The 21,198-nt window shown below is 36.3% G+C and overlaps 1 protein-coding gene across 1 annotated transcript in view; it reads right to left on the bottom strand.

The window, feature by feature from the left end:
- LOC127853108 (trimethylguanosine synthase-like) overlaps nucleotides 1-21,198 on the bottom strand; it is a 35,926-nt gene that overhangs the window by 1,060 nt on the left and 13,668 nt on the right. The window contains exons 5-13 of the mRNA XM_052387329.1: nucleotides 18,823-20,365; nucleotides 17,601-17,750; nucleotides 15,942-16,023; nucleotides 11,430-11,525; nucleotides 9,426-10,249; nucleotides 8,355-8,486; nucleotides 5,794-6,008; nucleotides 2,190-2,270; nucleotides 1-1,175 (exon numbers count right to left, since the gene is read on the bottom strand). The exon at nucleotides 1-1,175 is cut by the window's left edge and continues 1,060 nt beyond it. Coding sequence (XP_052243289.1) covers nucleotides 972-1,175; nucleotides 2,190-2,270; nucleotides 5,794-6,008; nucleotides 8,355-8,486; nucleotides 9,426-10,249; nucleotides 11,430-11,525; nucleotides 15,942-16,023; nucleotides 17,601-17,750; nucleotides 18,823-20,365 — 3,327 coding nt within the window. The 3' untranslated portion in view covers nucleotides 1-971. The remainder of the gene's footprint in view (nucleotides 1,176-2,189; nucleotides 2,271-5,793; nucleotides 6,009-8,354; nucleotides 8,487-9,425; nucleotides 10,250-11,429; nucleotides 11,526-15,941; nucleotides 16,024-17,600; nucleotides 17,751-18,822; nucleotides 20,366-21,198) is intronic.

The raw sequence follows: 21,198 nt of genomic DNA, 5'->3' as shown, positions 1-21,198 counted from the left end.
ATTTATTTGTACGCCTTACTAACTCAGCTCATGAAGTCTCAAATACTGTAAATAACAGCCCTTAACATTTCTTAAAAGGAATATTGTTAAAAATATGTGCAGATGCAGAATTATGAAACAATTGTTAAACCTATGGTATGTTTACAAAGTTTTTCAATAGTATGTGAAGTCTTTAATTGTCCGAAACAAATGCAGCATGATTTCTAAGCCAAATAACGTTTTTAACAGTTCCATAAAATAATTAATTAATTTAATGTTTAGTTAATATTAATGTTTAATTAGCATGCAAAAACATGATTGTGATATCACTGATTCAACTCTGCAAAATACTTCACACAAGCAGAAGCATAAATAACAAGATGTGTTTGTGAAACACTATGTCCCCCCCCTGTTTGTGAAACACTATGTCCCCCCATATATTTGACCTTTGACTTTGAAGGATGACCTTGACCTTTCACCACTCAAAATGTGCAGCTCCATGAGATACACATGCATGCCAAATATCAAGTTGCTACCTTCAATATTGCAAAAGTTATGGCCAATGTTAACGTTTGACAGGACAAAAACAATATGTCCCCCTATATAGACTGGGGGACATAAAAATGTACATGTAAAACAGCTTCAATGTTGTTTTGAACATTACAAAATTAAAGTGCACATACTTGTAGTTGTAAAGTCTACTCAGAAACTCTAAATTTCTTCCACTTCTATATCCTCTTTAATGTTCTTAGAGGATTAACTTTATCCCCAACATCATCTTGAATTGTTTTACTTAAATGTTGTTTATGTCTTAAGATGCTTAAATCCTGTCATCGAAGCCATTTTCAGCTAGAAAACCCTCTTCACTTGATATGTTGTTAGCAACTTCCCTCTCCTTACACTTAATCCTCTTCTTCCCAATCAAGAAACCATATCCTCTCCAATATTTTCAAAGTTGAAATGATTTCCCCATCTTCAACATCTTAATCTATTTAACTTTCTCCATCTTTAGCAACCTCAACATCTACATCAGCAATCTCTGCTTCTACTTCCTCAACCTCTGCTCCCACTTTTGCCTCCTCTTCCTCCCCATCCAGCACCAGTTCCCCATAGTAGGCAGTAATGGTCTTTAGCTTCTTATTTAGGAAGTTCTGCTCCATTTCCATCTTGCCACCTGGACCTGCCAGACTGGTCAACTGGAAACATTTAGGATGAAAAAGGACTTAAATAATTAACTGAATATGTTGAGAATGAAAGACTGACCAGACAGTAAGCTGACCAGACTGGTTCAGTAAAAATATTCAGAATATTCAGAATGAAAGAATGACGAGACTGGTTATCTGGAAATATTATGGATGAAAGACTGACAAGAATGGTCATCATAAAATATTAACAAATAAAAGAACACATTTTACAATAATTATTTTCCACATTTTAAATCTTCAGATGAAATGCAATTTTTTTGTATATAACATTACAGACCACTTGAAATGGAGGTATTCTTATGATTAACTAGAGTGTCATTGTCAACAAGTATACCAGTCAATATGGCTTGTACTATATGCCCTTGATCTTAAAACAAGACAGCTAGTTTTTGTGTGGTACATTTTCTCCTCATTGAAATACATTTTACCATAGTAATTGAACATCCATTTATGCTGGGAAAAGAAATGCTCCAGATCAAGTATCATGGGTTGCCACTCTAATCATGAAAAAGTGTTATTTGAACATTCATGCATAATGAGCAAAGTCATGAATAGGACAACATCTCTGCTGATTTGATTAATAAATTCAAGTAGTATCAATCTATTCAAATAAAATGTTCATTCATCAGCCAACAAAAAGTAAATTTCAAGAATAGACACAAACTTGAGTGCTATTATTTTACATTCATAAATATCAATTTATCAGATGTTACTGACTATATAGTCATACATCAACATTTATCGTTTAAAATGTATGTTAATGAAGCAGGCCATTATTTTATGTGCAATCACTTTTCACTATGAACAATTTTTTTATTATAAATATTTGTGTTTTTTTTCCCACACATTTCTTGAGAGACTTAATGAGTGATTGATGGCTAGTTATGTGAAAATAATGCAGCTGTTGCAACGTCCATAATCTTCCCAGTGCACTCATATTATTTTTAAAGTTATCTTAGGTGAGTATACAGAGGAATATATAGGATTGCACTGATGTTTACTCACCTGGTTTATGTTCGTGTTTCGAGGGACAAAGAGGGCTATGTTCTGAGAGATCTGTTGGGACACCCTCATTATCTCGAATGTGCATCAGCGTTAAGGGAATACAAGAGCTTCTGTTCAGAGGGTGTATAATTATCAGCAATCATACACAAAATATTTTGTCATGCAATTTTGATTTTAAATAAAATTGTATCTGACATCTAGGCATTGAAAAGCAGAAGAATGTTTATAAGCAATAAATAGAATTACACGTTTCAAAGTATCAAATGTTTCTTTCTCAATTTTGAAATATTGCAATTTAACAATAAACTGTGATAAGTGATGAAGTAAAAATACTCTGTTGATATACTTTTTTTTCACAGAACATTCCTCAATTCAGGTATGTATTTGCGTGTGTTTTGAAACACTACTATTATTGAAACAAGCTATGTTATAGCCGAACGATGACTTTTTTACCTCTAAATGTGACCTTGACTTTTGAGGTAGGGAGACAGGTGATAAACGAGACATTTCATTTGTCTCCTGAGGGTGAACATTTGTGGTAAAATACTTTTAGATGAATAGAGTAACTGTCCGGATAGCTATTTTATTGCAAACTTTTACCTTTGACCTCTCAAAGCAACCTTGACTTGATGGCTTAATTTTTTCAAAATTATTTTAATATCCATTAATATATAGCAAATTCATGGCTGAGTCAAGACTTTTTGGGCAGTTTTACGGCCAAATTTTGCTTTTAATCTCTTAGCATGATCTTGACCTTTGAAGCATGGTGAGATCTGAAAATTAGATAAATAGGATTCATTCAAGAGTTTTAAGGTGAAAACAATAAATGTCCATTTTTTGGAAACTTGTTTGCAAAAGGTACACAAAAGTTGAGAAGGGCTTAAATTTTGTTTTGAGTTGAAATAAAATTTCGCAATAAAAATAAAAAACAATTGAGAATGCTTTACCTGTAAAACTATTAATCAATGCAGAGTTCCAGACCAATCAGTTTATGATGTTCAGTACTCAGTTAAGCTAGTTAACCACTATAAACTCCCTTTAAAACAGAAATCTGACAAATTCAAAATATGCAAACAACTATTCGTCTTAAATAACCTAACTGCTTTTACTTTAGCAAGATAAGGACATTATAATTTTTTTTGGCATGGGTGTAATTCTTGAAACACTTCAGGTGAGGAAAAAACCCAGCCCCTTAATTTCTTCCCCAAAACTTTATAATTTAGCACATACATGGAAACAAGGGCTGTTTGTAAAACATGCATTCCCCCCACATGGGCTGTCCGTTGTACTGGCAGCCATTGTGTGAATACGACTTTTGTCACTGTGACCTTGACCTTTGACCTAGTGACCTGAAAATCAATAGGGGTCATCTGCAAGTCACGATCAATGTACCTATGAAGTGTCATGATCCTAGGCAAAAGCGTTCTTGAGTTATCATCCGAAAATCATTTTACTATTTTGGGTCACCGTGACCTTGACCTTTGACCTTGTGACCTCAAAATCAATAGGGGTCATCTGCCAGTCATGATCAATCTACCTATGAAGTTTCATGATCCTAGGCATATGCGTTCTTGAGTTATCATCCGAAAATCATTTTACTATTTCGGGTCACCGTGACCTTGACCTTTGACCTAGTGACCTAAAAATCAATAGGGGTCATCTGCGAGTCATGATCAATCTACCCATGAAGTTTCATGATCCTAGGCGTATGCGTTCTTAAGTTATCATCCGAAAAACATTTTACTATTTCATGTCACCGTGACCTTGACCTTTGACCTAGTGACCTCAAAATCAATAGGGGTCATCTGTGAGTCATGATCAATCTACCCATGAAGTTTCATGATCCTAGGCGTATGCGTTCTTGAGTTATCATCCAGAAACCATTTTACTATTTCTGGTCACAGTGACCTTGACCTTTGACCTAGTGACCTCAAAATTAATAGGGGTCATCTGCGAGTCATGATCAATCTACCCATGAAGTTTCATGATCCTAGGCGTATGCGTTCTTGAATTATCATATGGAAACCGTTTTACTATTTCGGGTCACCGTGACCTTGACCTTTGACCTAGTGAACTCAAAATCAATAGGGGTCATCTGCAAGTCATGATCAATGTACCTATGAAGTTTCATGATCCTAGGCCCAAGCCTTCTTGAGTAATCGTCTGACAACCACCTGGTGGACGGACATGACCGACATGAGCAAAGCAATATACCCCCTCTTCTTCGAAGGGGGGGGGGCATAATAAATAACAAGCTTCTGTTTGTTAAGCATTCTTAGCACAAACAATTATAACATCAACAAGGGCTGTTTGTAAAACATGCATGCCCCCCATATGGGCTGTCCGTTGTAGTGGCAGCCATTGTGTGAATACGTTTTTTGTCACTGTGACCTTGACCTAGTGACCTGAAAATCAATAGCCGTCATCTGCGAGTCACGATCAATGTACCTATGAAGTTTCATGATCCTAGGCAAAAGCGTTCTTGAGTTATCATTCGAAAATCATTTTACTATTTTGGGTCACCGTGACCTTGACCTTTGACCTCAAAATCAATAGGGGTCATCTGCGAGTCATGATCAATCTACCTATGAAGTTTCATGATCCTAGGCATATGCCTTCTTGAGTTATCATCTGAAAACCATTTTACTATTTCGTGTCACCGTGACCTTGACCTTTGACCTAGTGACCTCAAAATCAATAGGGGTCATCTGCGAGTCTTGATCAATCTACCCATGAAGTTTCATGATCCTAGGCGTATGCATTCTTGAGTTATCATCCGGAAACCATTTTACTATTTCGGGTCACCGTGACCTTGACCTTTGACCTAGTGACCTCAAAATCAATAGGGGTCATCTGCGAGTCATCATCAATCTACCCATGAAGTTTCATGATCCTAGGTGTATGCATTCTTGAGTTATCATCTGGAAACCATTTTACTATTTCAGGTCACTGTGACCTTGACCTTTGTCCTTGTGACCTCAAAATCAAAAGGGGTCATCTGCGAGTCATGATCAATCTACCCATGAAGTTTCATGATCCTAGGCGTATGCGTTCTTGAGTTATCATCCGGAAACCATTTTACTATTTCGGGTCACCATGACCTTGACCTTTGACCTAGTGACCTAAAATCAATAGGGGTCATCTGCGAGTCATGATCAATCTACCTATGAAGTTTCATGATCCTAGGCGTATGCCTTCTTGAGTTATCATCCGGAAACCACCTGGTGGACGGACCGACAGACCAACAGACCGACTGACCGACATGTGCAAAGCAATATACTCCCTCTTCTTCGAAGGGGGGCATAATAAATAAAATTAAATTCATAGCACTGCAACAGTTTTGCATTGAATTTAAATACATAACTAGTGACCTTAAAATCAATAGGGGTCATCTGCGAGTCATGATCAATGTACCTATGAAGTTTCATGATCCTTGGCCCAAGCATTCTTGAGTTATCGTCTGACAACCACCTGGTGGACGGACCGACCGACAGACCGACATGAGCAAAGCAATATACCCCCTCTTCTTTGAAGGGGGGCATAATAAATAACAAAATCCATGCTCTGAGGAAAATAACTTTGCATGTAGCAAGTAAGGATATGTATTAACTGCCATCATGGTCTCAAGGTCAAATATGTCTGCAGCCAGGTACTGGGGCCCGCCCCAGGGTGGGGATAGGAACACAACATCCGCCCTCAGGGTGGGGCCGACCTTCAGGAAGTCCCCAACAATGAACTCTATCCTGTCCTCCACACCGTACACCGCAGCATTGTGGCGGGCCAGGGCTATCTTGTGTGGGTCTATATCTACAGCTATAACTATACAAGGAATAAGCATTGCTTTAGTATACACTTTTAGGCATAAATAACAATGATATTGACATTGATATATAATTAAAATCTTTCAGGAGATTAGAAGGTACACAAAAATTGATTCATTTGGAATGACAATAAAATATGAACAAGAGCTCCTCAGTCATAGATAGATGCCCCCCAAAACAGGGTCTTGCAAACACCCATCACTCAATCATTTGATGACATATCCAACGGAAAACAATTTGAACACTTAATGTCACAGTTACCTTGACTTTTAAACTAGTGACCCCAATTTCAAAAGGGATCATCTACTGTCCAAGGCAAATGCACATGTGAAGTATAAAACCAATCGGCAAATTTGTTGACGAGCTATTGATTGGGAAAGATTTTCACACTTATTGTAACAGTGACTTTGACCTTTGATCTAGTGACCCCAATTTCGATAAAGGTCATCTAATGTCCAAGGACAAAGTACACGGGAATCAAGCCAATTGGTCTATTCGTTGATGAATTATTTTTCGGAAACCATTTTCACATTTATTGTGACAGTGACCTTGACCTATGACCACTATTTCAATAAGGTTTATCTACTGTCCATGGCCGATGCACATTGGCAGTATCAAGCCAATCAGTCAATTCGTTGACAAGTTATTGACCAGAAACTAACTGGTCTACCGCCAGACAGACCAACAGACAGACAGACTGACCGACATCCAGCAAAACAATATACTCCCTCATCTTTGAAGCGGGGCATAATAAGACGCATAGGCAGTTTATTCTGCCACTGACCATGAAAATACCCGATTTTAGTGCAAGGGTGGAAGAATGTTTATGTGCAGATCACGTGCAAAACTATGTGTAGGATCTTGGTCCTCCCTAACCACTAACTGCTGACACTCTTACATATAGATGAAGTTCTGAGTATAGTCTCTTTTAGGTTTAGAAGGAAAATAAGTAATATAATAACAGTCATGTAACCTACCAACATTTGTCATAGACTGACTTACACTCTAATCAAAACATGTAAGCAGTATAATACAGTGAACATATTTATAATCCTATAATCAGGAACAGGACGAGTTGGTTGGGATACAAGATTACAATGCCTGGATTAACAAGCAAATTCGTTGAATTGATATCCCCCGCCTATATACTTCTGGACACAAAAGTGTTATATTTGACACTAAAAAAGCATTTTTTTGAAGATACAAAGAGCTATAACTCTGTTATTATCAGATGGTGTACAATGCCATTTGGCCTGCATCATCCTATTATCCATATATATACTCATACCAAGTTTCAATGAAATCCGCAAAAGCACTTCCAAGATATGGCTCCGGACACAAAAGTGCCTATAGTAAAAAGCATGTTTTCAAGAAACAAAGGGCCATAACTCTGTTTTTAACAGATGGTGTACAATGCCATTTGGCGTGCATCATCCTCTTATGCATATATATACTCATACCAAGTTTCAATGAAATCCGCCAAAGCACTTCCAAGACATGGCTCCGGACACAAAAGTGCCTATAGTAAAAAGCATTTTTTTTTAAATACAAAGGGCCATAACTCTGTTTATAACAGATGGTGTACAATGCCATTTGGCGTGCATCATCCTCTTATGCATATATATACTCATACCAAGTTTCAATGAAATCCGCCAAAGCACTTCCAAGATAAGGCTCCGGACACAAAAGTGCCTATAGTAAAAAGCATTTTTTCAAGAAACAAAGGGCCATAACTCTGTTTTTAACAGATGGTGTACAATGCCATTTGGCGTGCATCATCCTCTTATGCATATATATACTCATACCAAGTTTCAATGAAATCCGCCAAAGCACTTCCAAGACATGGCTCCGGACACAAAAGTGCCTATAGTAAAAAGCATTTTTTTTAAATACAAAGGGCCATAACTCTGTTTATAACAGATGGTGTACAATGCCATTTGGCGTGCATCATCCTCTTATGCATATATATACTCATACCAAGTTTCAATGAAATCCGCCAAAGCACTTCCAAGATAAGGCTCCGGACACAAAAGTGCCTATAGTAAAAAGCATTTTTTCAAGATACAAAGGGCCATAACTCTGTTTTTAACAGATGGTGTACAGTGCCATTTGGCTCGCATCATTCTCTTATGCATATATATACTCATACCAAGTTTCAATGAAATCCGCCAAAGCACTTCCAAGATATGGCTCCGGACACAAAAGTGCCGGACGGACGGAAGGACAGCCGGACGGACGGACAACGCCAAAACAATATCCCTCCGCCTCTGGCGGGGGATAACAATCTAGCCCTTGCCAAGCAGCCCTTACTGATTTGAAATACACATATCAATGGTTAATCTACCTCTTTCACATGTGAAGGCAAACTGTATGGTGTTTCCGCCTACTCCACAAAATGCGTCCACTATGACATCACAGCGACATCTGTCCGCAACATGCTCAGCAATCTTTTCAGGGGTCACAGAGAACCAGCCCTCTAAACATATGGTAGAGTATTATTAACCCTTTACCACTCAGGTAACTATTTTGACCCTCTTGTCGTCCCTTTAAACTACTGCGCTCAAAGCCACACAGCAGCTATTTTAGAGAAAATTGTTAAGTTCAAGGCCTATAACTTCGCCAAAAATCAATGGATCAAAACGGAACTCACACTTCATCTATAGAGCATGTCGGTAGACTCACATACCCAAAACTTGCTCAATAACTGAAAGCGTTGCATATAAAACCTCCGGAAAACGGAATAACCGTACCAAGAATAAATGGATCTGAACAAAACACATACTTTATCTGTAAGTCATGTAAGAAAACTCACATACCAAAAATCAGCCAAATATATAAATATAAAAGCCTTAAAAAAAAAATAATCTGGAAAACATGAAAAAGTCCAAGGCCCATAACTTCGCCCAAAATCAATGGACCGGAACGAAATTCACATGGGGGGAGGCTTCATTTCTAAACCTAAGATACTGATGAGTAGCAAACAGCATAATGCTTCTCAATGAGAATGGGTTAAAAGAAAATAGGTTAGTGTTGGTGTTAACTATGCTAAAAAGTACCTTGTCACGATTTCATGCATGTTGCTGGAGTGTATGCATTTTCTGCTATTATTTTTCAAATTTAATGAAAGGACACACCTTATTTTAAAAATCTCTTAGTTTTAAAATGTATTTATTCCAATATATTGTGCAGATAATACTTCTTTTCTAATTTTTATTACATTATTTGCAAAAATGTATACTATTTAAAAAATCAAATATTCTACATATTTTCAATATTGTTAGAAGATAATATCATTTAACACAACTTGTTTCAAAATTAATTTTCAAGTTTAAACCATTATTTACGACAATGAAAACATTTTACAATACATATACCCATCAACAGACATATGTATTTGCAGTACAACAATAAATACCTTTGTCCATTCTGATTCCCTCGTCAAACTTGGAGAACAGTCTATACCTCTGTGCCCAATATTTCCTCAGCTCAGAATCATTGGCAATTTCTTCAGGCATTGGCACGCTAGCCTGGCCTTTCCTTCGTCTTTTTCCTTTTCTCTTAGCCTTTAAATGTTTGTTCAAATTGTCTTCACTGACTTTCTCAATGTCGACATTTTCATTCCATATATCTAGATCATATTGCACTGGTTCCCTTTCTTCTTGGCTTTCTTCTATTGTTTCCATGGCAGCCCTAATGCAAACTGGCACACCAAAATTCTCAGTTTGTTCATTTTCATCAACCATTTGTTTCACATGATCACTTGCCACCACTGTTGACCCAGTTTGCCTTTTATTCACCATGCTTTCAATCAAGTCATCAACATTTGACTTACTGTTTGGTTTCCATTTATGCACCTCAGGTTTTGAATCTGTTCTATTTAAACTTGGTGGCACTTCAGTATTATTCTGATTTTCAGGTTTTTCTTTACTTGTTCTTTTTACACTTAAAATCTCCATCACTTCCTCGTCAATATCACTTCCACTGTCAGCATTAAGAGCCTCTTCAGGTATAATAGCATTTTCAGGAATGTTTTCAACATTATCTTTACCTGAGGCAGCAAGAAAATGTTTCACTTTACTTAATGTTTTGCTTGCTTTTACTTTTATTTCATTGCCATCTGAATCAAATCTGATGTGTGCTGGATTCTTTCCCATATTCAACTGTTTAGATTTGGCCTTTATGTTTTTTGTGAGATATTTCAACACCCCACCCTGGATGCGTGGCTTCTTACTGTCTGAGCTAGAGATGAAAGTGAAAGAAATATTTAACAATTATGACTGAAATAAGATATTCCATTTTTTATTAATGTTCATTATAAGCAGAAAAATGAAAGTTTAATGGACACAGCATGCTTAAGTATAAACAACAAAGTGAGCCGAATTCGAAAATGGAATAATTACAACACCATTCACCAAATATTCCAATATCTAAAAATAAGGAAATTTTTATAAAGAAATTTCCACTTTGATACAACTGTTTCCATATTAACATCCATTACATATCTAAAATCAATATAATTCTGACATAATGAAGTAAATTTTACAACAGATAATTTTCAGCCATGGTTACCCTATGAATGGACCCAAAATTAAGTGGTCACTACCTTGGAACTGTCAATGAAAATTAGATGCTGTAAATATTGACTAAATAAAAAAAAAATTGAATGCTAAAACAAAAAGTATGAGCTTGAATTTTAAATTGTACAATGAGATGACTTTGGTGCATAAAAAGAAAACAAAATGGTAGTCTTTATATACACATGTAGGCGTGAGGCAAGGACGTATTGGAAAAACAACTCTTCACCAATGGAGTGACATACGCAAAAACAACATCTTGAACTTACCAGTAAGCAAAGTATAACAATGAGTCTATAAAGTTTCATGTTGATACCCAGAAAACTGAAATACTAGTTTTCACAAAAAAGACATTTTATTTTGTTTTTTGAATTACACTGTGCTTAGAAACAGGCATGTCCTTCCTTGGTGGCTTGAACTTGAAATTCAATGATGAATGATAAAGTTTCAATCGGTAAGCTGTATTAAGCGAACTCTGCCATCAAGTCAGGCGTGAAATTGGCCTTTCAAATAGCAACACTGGCTTTACACGTGGTGAAATATAATGTCTAAAAAGTGTGAACATTTGTGTTATGTTATTAAAATGATAAAGTTACATTTGTGTAAGTTGTGACAAGCCTGGAAAATATGATGGACATAAGACACCCCCCCCCCCCACACACACTGGATAAATGATCTTAAAATAGCAGAGTACAAATTATACATTAAATTTCAAGTTATTCATTATGTTTCCTTCTTTATAACATGAATGAGTATTGTTACAAAATTCATATATCTTTTAAATGAATTTATTTTAAATGTACCAAAACATCCCTCATGATGGGCACAAATATTAGCTTGATTACCATGTTTCATCTTCAGGGACAGCAAAGCCTAGAGCCCTCAGAGCAGAGTTGGTATCCTCCTCCTCCTCTTTAGGCAATGTGGCATCTATGGCATGGCTACAATCCCGCATGGGAGGCAGTTTTATAGCAAATTTATACAATAATAATGTCAAGATTGTGTTTTATTAATCTTAACCCAAAACTTAGACATAAAGAAAGAATGTTTAATAAATATTTTTTTGAATGCATTTAATTTTGTATAATGGTACCATACAACTAATTAGCTTTTCTACAATCAAATTCATAACAACCAAGCTTACAACAAATTGGTTATTTGTTTTTGTTGAAGAACCCCAAACTAATGCTATATAAACAAGAGCACCGCAGAACGGGTGCCACGCTCGGCTGCGAAAGCTTGTCAGATTATTTTTTCTGGAGGTCACAGTGACCTTGACCTTTGACCTAGTGACCCAAAAACGGGTGTGGCATGTAGAACTCATCAAGGAGCATCTACATATGAAGTTTCAAAGTTGTAGGTGGAAGCACTTTGATTTTAGAGCCAATGTTAAGGTTTTAGCACTACGCCGGCGGACAACACGACGAGCTGGCTATGACAATAGCTCGAGTTTTCTCCGAAAACAGCCTCGCTAAAAAATGGACAGAATAGTTGATATTTCTGACATTTTCTTTGGTAGATGAAACAGTATTATTAACTTTTGTAATTGCATATAACTCTAATTCTGTAAAAATGCTGTTACCAAATGTTTTGAACTTTTATTCTGATGTTTTATTCGTCAACCTTTTATAATCTGTTATAACTGTTTTTGGAAGATCGTATAAACATGTGTACATGCAATAAGAAAATATTTAATTCTAATACTGAAGTCATCTTTTAGAATTGTGAATTATCATAATGAAGTTAGTACTCAGAAAATAAAGTATAATTATTAAGTTAAGAAATATTGCTTTCAAATAATAAATTTACAATATGTAACAAACACAAAGTAAGAAAATTTAAGTACTAGACACAATTTTCTTTTTATAAACAGATGGAAGAATGACAATTCCTCTTTTTTTGTCACAGATTAAACAAGATATGTGTTTGTCAGAAACACTATGTCCCCTTCTGCGCCGCTTTGAAGCTATATATTTGACCTTTGACCTTGAAGGATGACCTTGACCTTTCACAACTCAAAATGTGCAGCTCCATGAGATACATGTACACATGCATGCCAAATATGAAGTTGCTATCTGCAATATTGCAAAAGTTATAGCAAAATGTTAAAGTTGGGGCAAACAAACACACCAACAGACAGGGCAAAAACAATATTTCCCTCGCTATAGTGGGTGGGGGACATAAAAAGGGCCCTGTATGTAATGGAGGAAAACATCTTTAAGGCAAGTATCAAACACTGAAGAGATCACAATAATAACACCATTTAAGTGCAAGAGTAATCATAATGACACATTTAGAAATTGATAAAAGTACAAGAGTGCCAAACTGTCACAAGATACGCCTGTTCGAAAGTTTTGGACACCATGCTCAATGCTTGAAATGCACTAAGTGATCTCGAAACCTAGTTATTGACACAGCATGACCAATATTTGATCTTGACCTACATATCATTTAGATGTTACATCTGACTAAATTTGGTGAAGATCAGATGACAACTACTTCAATTAGAGAGGGGACACCATGCTAAATGCTTGAAATGCACTATGTGACCTTGTGACCTCGTTTTTGACCCGGCATGACCCATATTCGAACTTGACCTACATATCATCTAGACACAACTTCTGACCAAATGAGGTGAAGATCAGATAAAAACTACTTCAATTAGAGAGCAGACACCATGCTAAATGCTTGAAATGCACTAAGTAACCTTGTGACCTAGTTTTTGACCTGGCATGACCCATATTTGAACTTGACCTACATATCATCAAGACACAACTTCTGACCAAATTTGGTGAAGATCGGGTGAAAACTACTTCAATTAGAGAGCGGACACCATGCTAAATCCTTGAAATGCACTAAGTGACCCCGTGACCTAGTTTTTGACCCAGCATGACCCATATTCGAACTTGACCTAGATGTTGTCTAGACACAACTTCTGACCAAGTTTTGTGAAGATCGGATAAAAAACTACATGTATTTGAATTAGAGAGCGGACTCTGCTGTGGACGCTGCCCGCCGTCAGCCAAGGGTGAAACTATAATACGTCCCGTTTTTAAAAAACAGGCGTATAATAAAATGCTACCAAAGCAGAATATGTAATAATTAGCACTATTACTGTTGTTATCCCCGCCATAGGCGAAGGGATATTGTTTTGGCGTCTTTCCGTCCGTCCGACCGGCACTTTTGTGTCCGGAGCCATATCTTGAAAATGCTTTGGCGGATTTTATTAAAACTTGGTATGAGTATTTATATGGATAAGAGGATGATGCACGCCAAATGCCATTGCACACCATATGTTAATAATGGAGTTATGGCCCTTTGTATCTTGAAAAAATGCTACTTTTGTGTCCGGAGCCATATCTTGTAAGTGCTTTGGCGGATTTCATTTAAACTTGGTATGAGTATATATATGGATAAGAGGATGATGCACGCCAATCATGTGCCTGTATGGATGCTAAGGATTTCTTCCCAATGTCATTCAAATAGCAGAATATTGGACGACATATTACTATGCCATCAAACATAAATCTATATCAATTTTGTGTCCAGAAGCATATTTGGAGGGGGATATAAATTCAACTGTGCTCTGGTAATATCAAGTTTCAAATGCATGCATTATATAATAGTTTGGATGGCGGACAGGTTAAGGCTATATCCTAGTTATTCTCAGGAGGCCAGTTTAAATCCATAGGTGCAACAACTTTTCCATTTTTTTTCAAAAATAATTTAATGCATTAAATGGTAAATTAAACAAGAGATGTGTTTGTCAGAAACACAATGCCCCCTATTGCGCTGCTTTGAAGCCATAAATTTGACCTTTGACCAAATGCATGCATTATATAATTGTTTGGATGGCGGACAGGTTAAGGCTATCTCCTAGTTATTCTCAGGAGGCCAGTTTTAATCGATAGGTGCAACAACTTTTTCTTTTTAAAAAAAAAATAATTTTATGCATTAAATGGTAAATTAAACAAAAGATGTTTTTGTCAAAAACACAATATTGCGCCGCTTTGAAGCCAAAAATTTGACCTTTGACCTTGAACGATGACCTGTTCCTTTAGCCACTCAAAATGTGCAGCTCCATGAGATACACATGCATGCCAAATATCAAGTTGCTATCTTCAATATTCAAAAAGTTATGACCAAACTTTAACAAAGGTTAAAGTATTAGGAACGAACAAGAAATGTGTTTGTCAGAAACACTATGTCCCCTTCTGCGCCACTTTGACTTTTTTTTTTGAAGGATGACCTTGACCTTCCACCACTCAAAATGTGCAGCTCCATGAGATACACATGCATGCCAAATATGAAGTTGCTATCTTCAATATTGCAAAAGTTATGGCAAATGTTAAAGTTTGACCAAACCAACAGACATACAGACCAACAGACAGGGCAAAAACAATATGTCCCCCACTATAGTGGTGGGGGACATAAAAATACAATGATATTTGACCTTTGACCTTGAAGGATGACCTTGACTTTTTACCACTCAAAATGTGCAGCTCCATGAGATACACATGCATGCCAAATATGAAGTTGCTATCTTCAATATTGCAAAAGTTATAAAAGTTTACTTTAACCAAGGTCAAAGTTTTGTGACACACACATACAATGACTGACTGACACAATGACAGACAGACAGACAGGCCAAAAACAATATACCCCCGATCTTTCGATCCTGGGGAATAAAAAGCGCTTAAATCCATGAACGAGTTCCTATCAGAGTGTAATAAATAGAAATTACATTTTTCAAACAATATAAAGAAAATATTTAAACAAGGGACAAAATTGTCACAAAACCAGGTTTTCAATTTGAAAAAAAGTCTGATAAAGGGAGACAACTAAAACTGAATTAATTGTTTATAATTAACCCTCTTTGTTTCAAAATAAAGTTATTTTTAGTTGTGGAGACCTTGACCTTGGAGATATTGACGTAATGCTTTTGTGCGACACACCGTCCAATGATGGTGAACAAATCTGCCAAATGATTTTAAAATCTCACAATGAATGACATAATTATGGCCCAGACAAGCTCATTTATGGCCATTTTTGACCTTTGAACTCAAAGTGTGACCTTGACCTTGGAGATATCGACGTAATTATTTCGCGGGACACACCATCTAATGAGGATGAACAAATGTGCCAAATGATTTTCAAATCTCACAATGAACGACAAAGTTATGGCCCAGACAATTAGCTTGTTCCGCCCGCCCGCCAGCTCACCGACATTCGCCAATCTAATAACAAGTTTTTCCTTCAGAAAACCTGGTTTAAAACAAACTAGTTTGCAATACCACTCTTTTTTTTATTCATTTCATACCTTGATAAATACTTGCAGACAAATAAGACAACATTACCTGTGAGGCAGAGTAATTGGCCTTTCCTCAGGTGGATCATCATCACCAGAATTGCCCCCCTTTCCGTCATGACTGTAACCCCCTTGAACGAACAAGCCACCGTGTTAAAGGATGAATTTTGATAAAATAAGTTTTGTTATTATTATTTGTTAGTATATTTTATATCTTTTTATATAGATATTATCAGACTTTTGTCATAAACAAGACCAGAGACATAGATAACATTATCTACGTTTCTGACAAGACTAACTCCTTTGTGAGCTTTATTCAAGGGAAAGTACTGAGGAATGTGTGGATCACAGGGGATGATATAACTATCGAGCGAATGGGCAATTAATGCAGATGACATATTCAAAGTGTCAATTTAAGCGCTTGAGAAATGTGGAAGCAACTGAACAAACTTATAATATTTTATGCAAAGTTATTACCGATATCTCAAATTACCCACAACCCATCATATTAACTTACAGAAAAGATATTGAATCAAATGAAGCTTCTTAAATGATGTGACATATGCCCTGATGCATATTCCTTTTGGGTGAAGTAAACACAATGTCAGAGGGTGTACAACACAATTATGGCCTAGAGAAATAAGTGAACAGACTTGTTCATCATGTGTGACACAATGCCTAATACAATGTAAAAATCAACATTCCAATCATTTTTATTTAAAATCTTGAAAATCTCTGCTTTTACCTTCAAATGTGCCTATCACAACTAATCAACACAAACGGGAGATGTCTGTGAAACTTAATCTTTGTATGGTCAAAGAGAAAAAATATCTTAAAATTACATAACTTTGCTTTCAGGCATTATGAAGTTATGAAACAAAGCCTTAAAATCAAGTCTAAAATTTAGACTTTAGTATAAATGTGAGTTTTAGCACTGACAGAGTAGCTTGCGAGCTTTAAGCTACCCTTTTTAAAAATCTTTCTAAGGCATTTAGAAGTTCTTTGAGGGAAAAGAAAATAATTGATCTTTGCACTTTGCGATCTTTTATAGTTGACCAAGAACTAGTAACATGGGCATTGTATGCAAGACATTGTCTGGTCATGAAAATTAACAATCCATAAAGGCATTGATTAGTAACAGAGTAGAAACAACAAGAGATGTGTTTGTCAGAAACACAATGCCCCCTTCTGTGCTGATTTAAAGCCATATACTTGACCTTTGACCTTCGGAGGCATAAAAACTGGATGTACATAGCTCCATTATTCAAAGGCCCATAAGACAATTGTTCTTGAACATGGGAACCACATAATTATATCTTATTTATATGATCACATTTTAATGTGTGCAGTGTTCTAAGTACTCTCAGTATGGCTCTGTATTGACATACTGGTGGAACGTTGGCAAAAGACAGTTCTAAAAAGTTTAGTTGTAAATTACTGAAAACTAACCATCACATTTTCTATTTAAAAGCAAATTTTTACTGCTTATAAGCAGATTTACATATTATTCATTTACCGGTAAGCAAGATTTACTTGTTTTAAACATTAAGGTATTGATGAATTAATGGAATTCCCTTAAATTTTCCCTCACAGCTTTGTGAATACACGGACTGATATATTTTTTGACAACGCAAAGACCAATGTTTTTTTGTTTTCTTCATAAATGTTTATTTAATCAGGTTCAACCACCACCAGATGCAATGCTCACCTGACAAAGGCAGGAATGCAGATGTCCCACCAGACTGACTGAGACCCTGCTGACTGGTCCTCTCTACACGCTGTTTACGTTGTCGTCTGCTGCCATCGACTGGTTCATCTGTGTCTGGACATTGATCATTGTGACTGGAGTCATAGGTTTCTGAAAAGAAAAACACTTCGATGAATATCCATGTGTATTGAAACAACACTTTTTTCTTACAGCTGAGATATGCTTTCAATGAAAATTTCAAAACCAGACATCAAAAAGTAAACTGTCCCTTTAAATTTGAAAATAAGAAGTTTTTTTATTGGAAGGAAATTTTAAACAAGAGGTCCAAAGTCGGAGACATATGCCCCCCAAACAGGGCTTTGAACTAGTGACCCAAATTTCAATAGAGGTCATCAACTGTCCAAGGCCAATGCACATGTGAATTATCAAGCCAATCGATCGATTCGCAAGCACAAACAATAATTCCCACCCTTTTCCCATCTATAAAATTAAATGGGTGAGAAATATATATGTTTAAAAGCTAGTTAGTTATGGAGGTTTTGTTTTCCAATCAATAATCTTATCAGCATTGAATATCAAACAACAGGTTTGCAGGTTGCCGTGATGTAATGGATATGGTGTCCGCCTAGCGGCCGAGAGGTCACGGGTTCGATCCCCACCTTGGGAGCGTTCTTTAGATCTCCCCCAAAGACACCAAGTACTGGTTCGAGAGCGTTTATATAAGCCTTCGGCTTTTGATGCAATCAAGCTAAAATAAATAGGTTTAAACTAAAAAAAAAAAAAAGTTTTGAATAGAAAAATTAACATTTCTTCAACAACAGACTTGAATCAGTATGAAAAAAGTTTTCCAATAAAAGTATACAAAGAAATAAATAGACTAGGGTGCAATCTAAGATCTGATAATAACAAGAATAGTTGGTTTTGAAATGTTGTCATTGTGCAAATGGGATGTGCAATAAATATGTATAAACTGACAAAAATCAGTATGTTCATTTTCAGAAGGGATTGGAGGATCCGACTACTTATGGTTTTAGCACTGCAGGATAGCCAAAAAGCTTTTGAACGCTTGGCTTTCATTTTTTGGCTTTTCCTTAATGTGTTTACAAAATTAAGGTTCACATGACACCCATAGATTAAATATGGATTCTTGTATAATACCATGCACCTTGCATTATTTCCAGTCTAACAAAACATGCACATTTCAGTAAATTCTTTTCCTTACCAACATCTATGGCAGGAGTCACATCTGATCCGTCTCCTAGATTGCAACCATTCAAACACGTTGAAATCTCCTCAGTAAGTTTGGCAAGTTCCTCTTGAGTCATGTTCTCCAATGCAGCCAATCCACCTGGATTATCAGGGTCTTCAATAACATATATGATATTTTGTGTGTTCAATGCATCTATGGTTCCACTTTGATTGTTAATATCATTACTTTCACAGGCACTGTGCTCACTGTCCATAAATAAAATAACTTCATCACTGGATTTAGCATTTTGTTGCTCTTCTACAAGTAAATCTTGTAATGATCCATTTAGTTTAGCTCTCACACTTTCCAATTCATTCTCATCCTTCACAACACAGAGTTGACCATGTTCATCAACAACAGCAATACCCTCAGCAACACAAGCCTCTGGTTCTACATTCAAAGCTATTTTCCTGAATTTCTCAGCAAACTGGTTATAGTAGTACCAGTAACTCTCTGTGTAGTGGTCATTCCACAACTCTGCCCATGCCTCGCTATAACCTCCATCATCAACCCCGTTTTCAACTTCTCTATTTCCATGTTGAACAACATTCATATCTTTTTCCATATCATTATCTGTGTCAGTCTTATTTTCATCTACCGCTTGTTCTACTTCGGTTAATGTTCTCATTTGACCAAATTTTTCATCACCACAATACATGGATTGAGACTGGCATGTATAGTTATGCATCATTTTTGTAGTTTCACTCAGTCTGTTTGCAAAGTTTTCAGCATCTTGTTCTGTGTTACAACCGCTAGACAAGACTTCACCTGTATTACCATCAAACTGTTCAGTTTGATTCTGAAGCCTAGCAACTATATCAGCTTTTAAATTGGGGCACACATTTTCTACAACCCTATTCAATAGCCTGTTATGCTGGCCCTTCTCATTTTCATTTGAGCATACAGTTTCCAACTCACTTCTTCCATTCCTGCTGATACTGTTGACATCCTTTGCCAGTTTGTTCTTATCATCACCCGCACCATCAAATTTACTCATTGAAGCCACATTGTTTTCATCTAAATGTGTGACATGGTCTCCATTATAATCACAAGACACTTCATTTATTTTCTTATTTTCTATACCATCAATGTAATTAATTCTATTACACATAACAGAATCTCCATGTTCTTTATTCATCTCAACCATCCCATCCATGGCATCCACATCATTATTAGTGTCAACCTCTATTTCAGCTATAGCTGGCACAGCCTGAGTGTTGTCATAGTCAATCTGGTCCGGGTATTTGCCCACCCAGCCTTCCCATACCAAATATTCCCCATATTTACCCCAGTAATCCTGCCAGACAGTTTCAAGGTCATAGCCAACTAGGTGAGGATTTTTCAGACCATTTTCTGATTTCTTCCCCAAAGTTGCCTTTATGGTTTCATCGTCAATCTCACTAAAGATGTTTGATGTTTGATTTATATCATTAATATTTGAGTATTCAGGTTCACTAATTGTTTTCTGCTTCCTTTGTTTTGCCTTTTTTCTCTTTTTACCTCTATTCTTTCCGGTCTGAAACAAAGAACACATGCATTTTTAGGAAGATATGAAGTTCCATCTTGCTACCTTATATAATAGTCAAGATATGCCCTGGACATTATTACAGCATGAAAATAAGTGCAATAACTATAAAGTAGTGAAAAAATAAATTATGCAGTGTTATTTGTGCTCACATTTGGGGTAGAAAGTTTACCCCATTCCCAATCTCAAAATGTATATATTTTTCCAAAATGACTGCTTAGAATTCCCAATTGAAGTCCCCCCACCCGCACCTTTTTTTTATTTAGCTTCCCTATCCAGCTCTATAAGTTGAACATTAGCCAATTTACAAATGAAAACACTTGTATTATCAATATTAAACCATCTTTAAGCTATCAAAGGCCATATAAGGACAAATGCCCTGCACCTGGCAGCCATGTTTTTCAACCAACCATTTTTTAACTAGTCCAAGATATCTTTGGGACAGATAATCTAACCAAGTTTCATGACAATGGGACGTAAATGTGGGCTCTAATGTGTTAACAAGGCAAATTTACCATTCACAACAGACAAGCTTGCGCTCTGGTGAGCTAATAATAAAGACAAGCAAAATCGTTGAATAAAAGTGATATTATGGGCATTTTTCACTGTTGAATTGAGCTGAAAAGAATAAACAGGTCAAAAGAGCTAGTTAAAATATGGTTACTGACCAATATCTGGAACTCGTCTTGCTTCCAGTTGTTTATAAAAAGTATATATTATATTCTATATTTTACATGACTGGTGAGTCCTCTAAGCCGAAATGATCCGTAAAACAAAATGGTGTCTTTGTGTCGTATGAACGAATCTGCACTAAAACGTAATTT

This window comes from Dreissena polymorpha, chromosome 12, assembly GCF_020536995.1.
Source record: "Dreissena polymorpha isolate Duluth1 chromosome 12, UMN_Dpol_1.0, whole genome shotgun sequence".
Lineage (NCBI taxonomy): Eukaryota > Metazoa > Mollusca > Bivalvia > Myida > Dreissenidae > Dreissena > Dreissena polymorpha.
The sequence above is the reverse complement of the archived record's forward strand: the minus strand, read 5'-3'. Positions and strand labels throughout refer to the sequence as shown.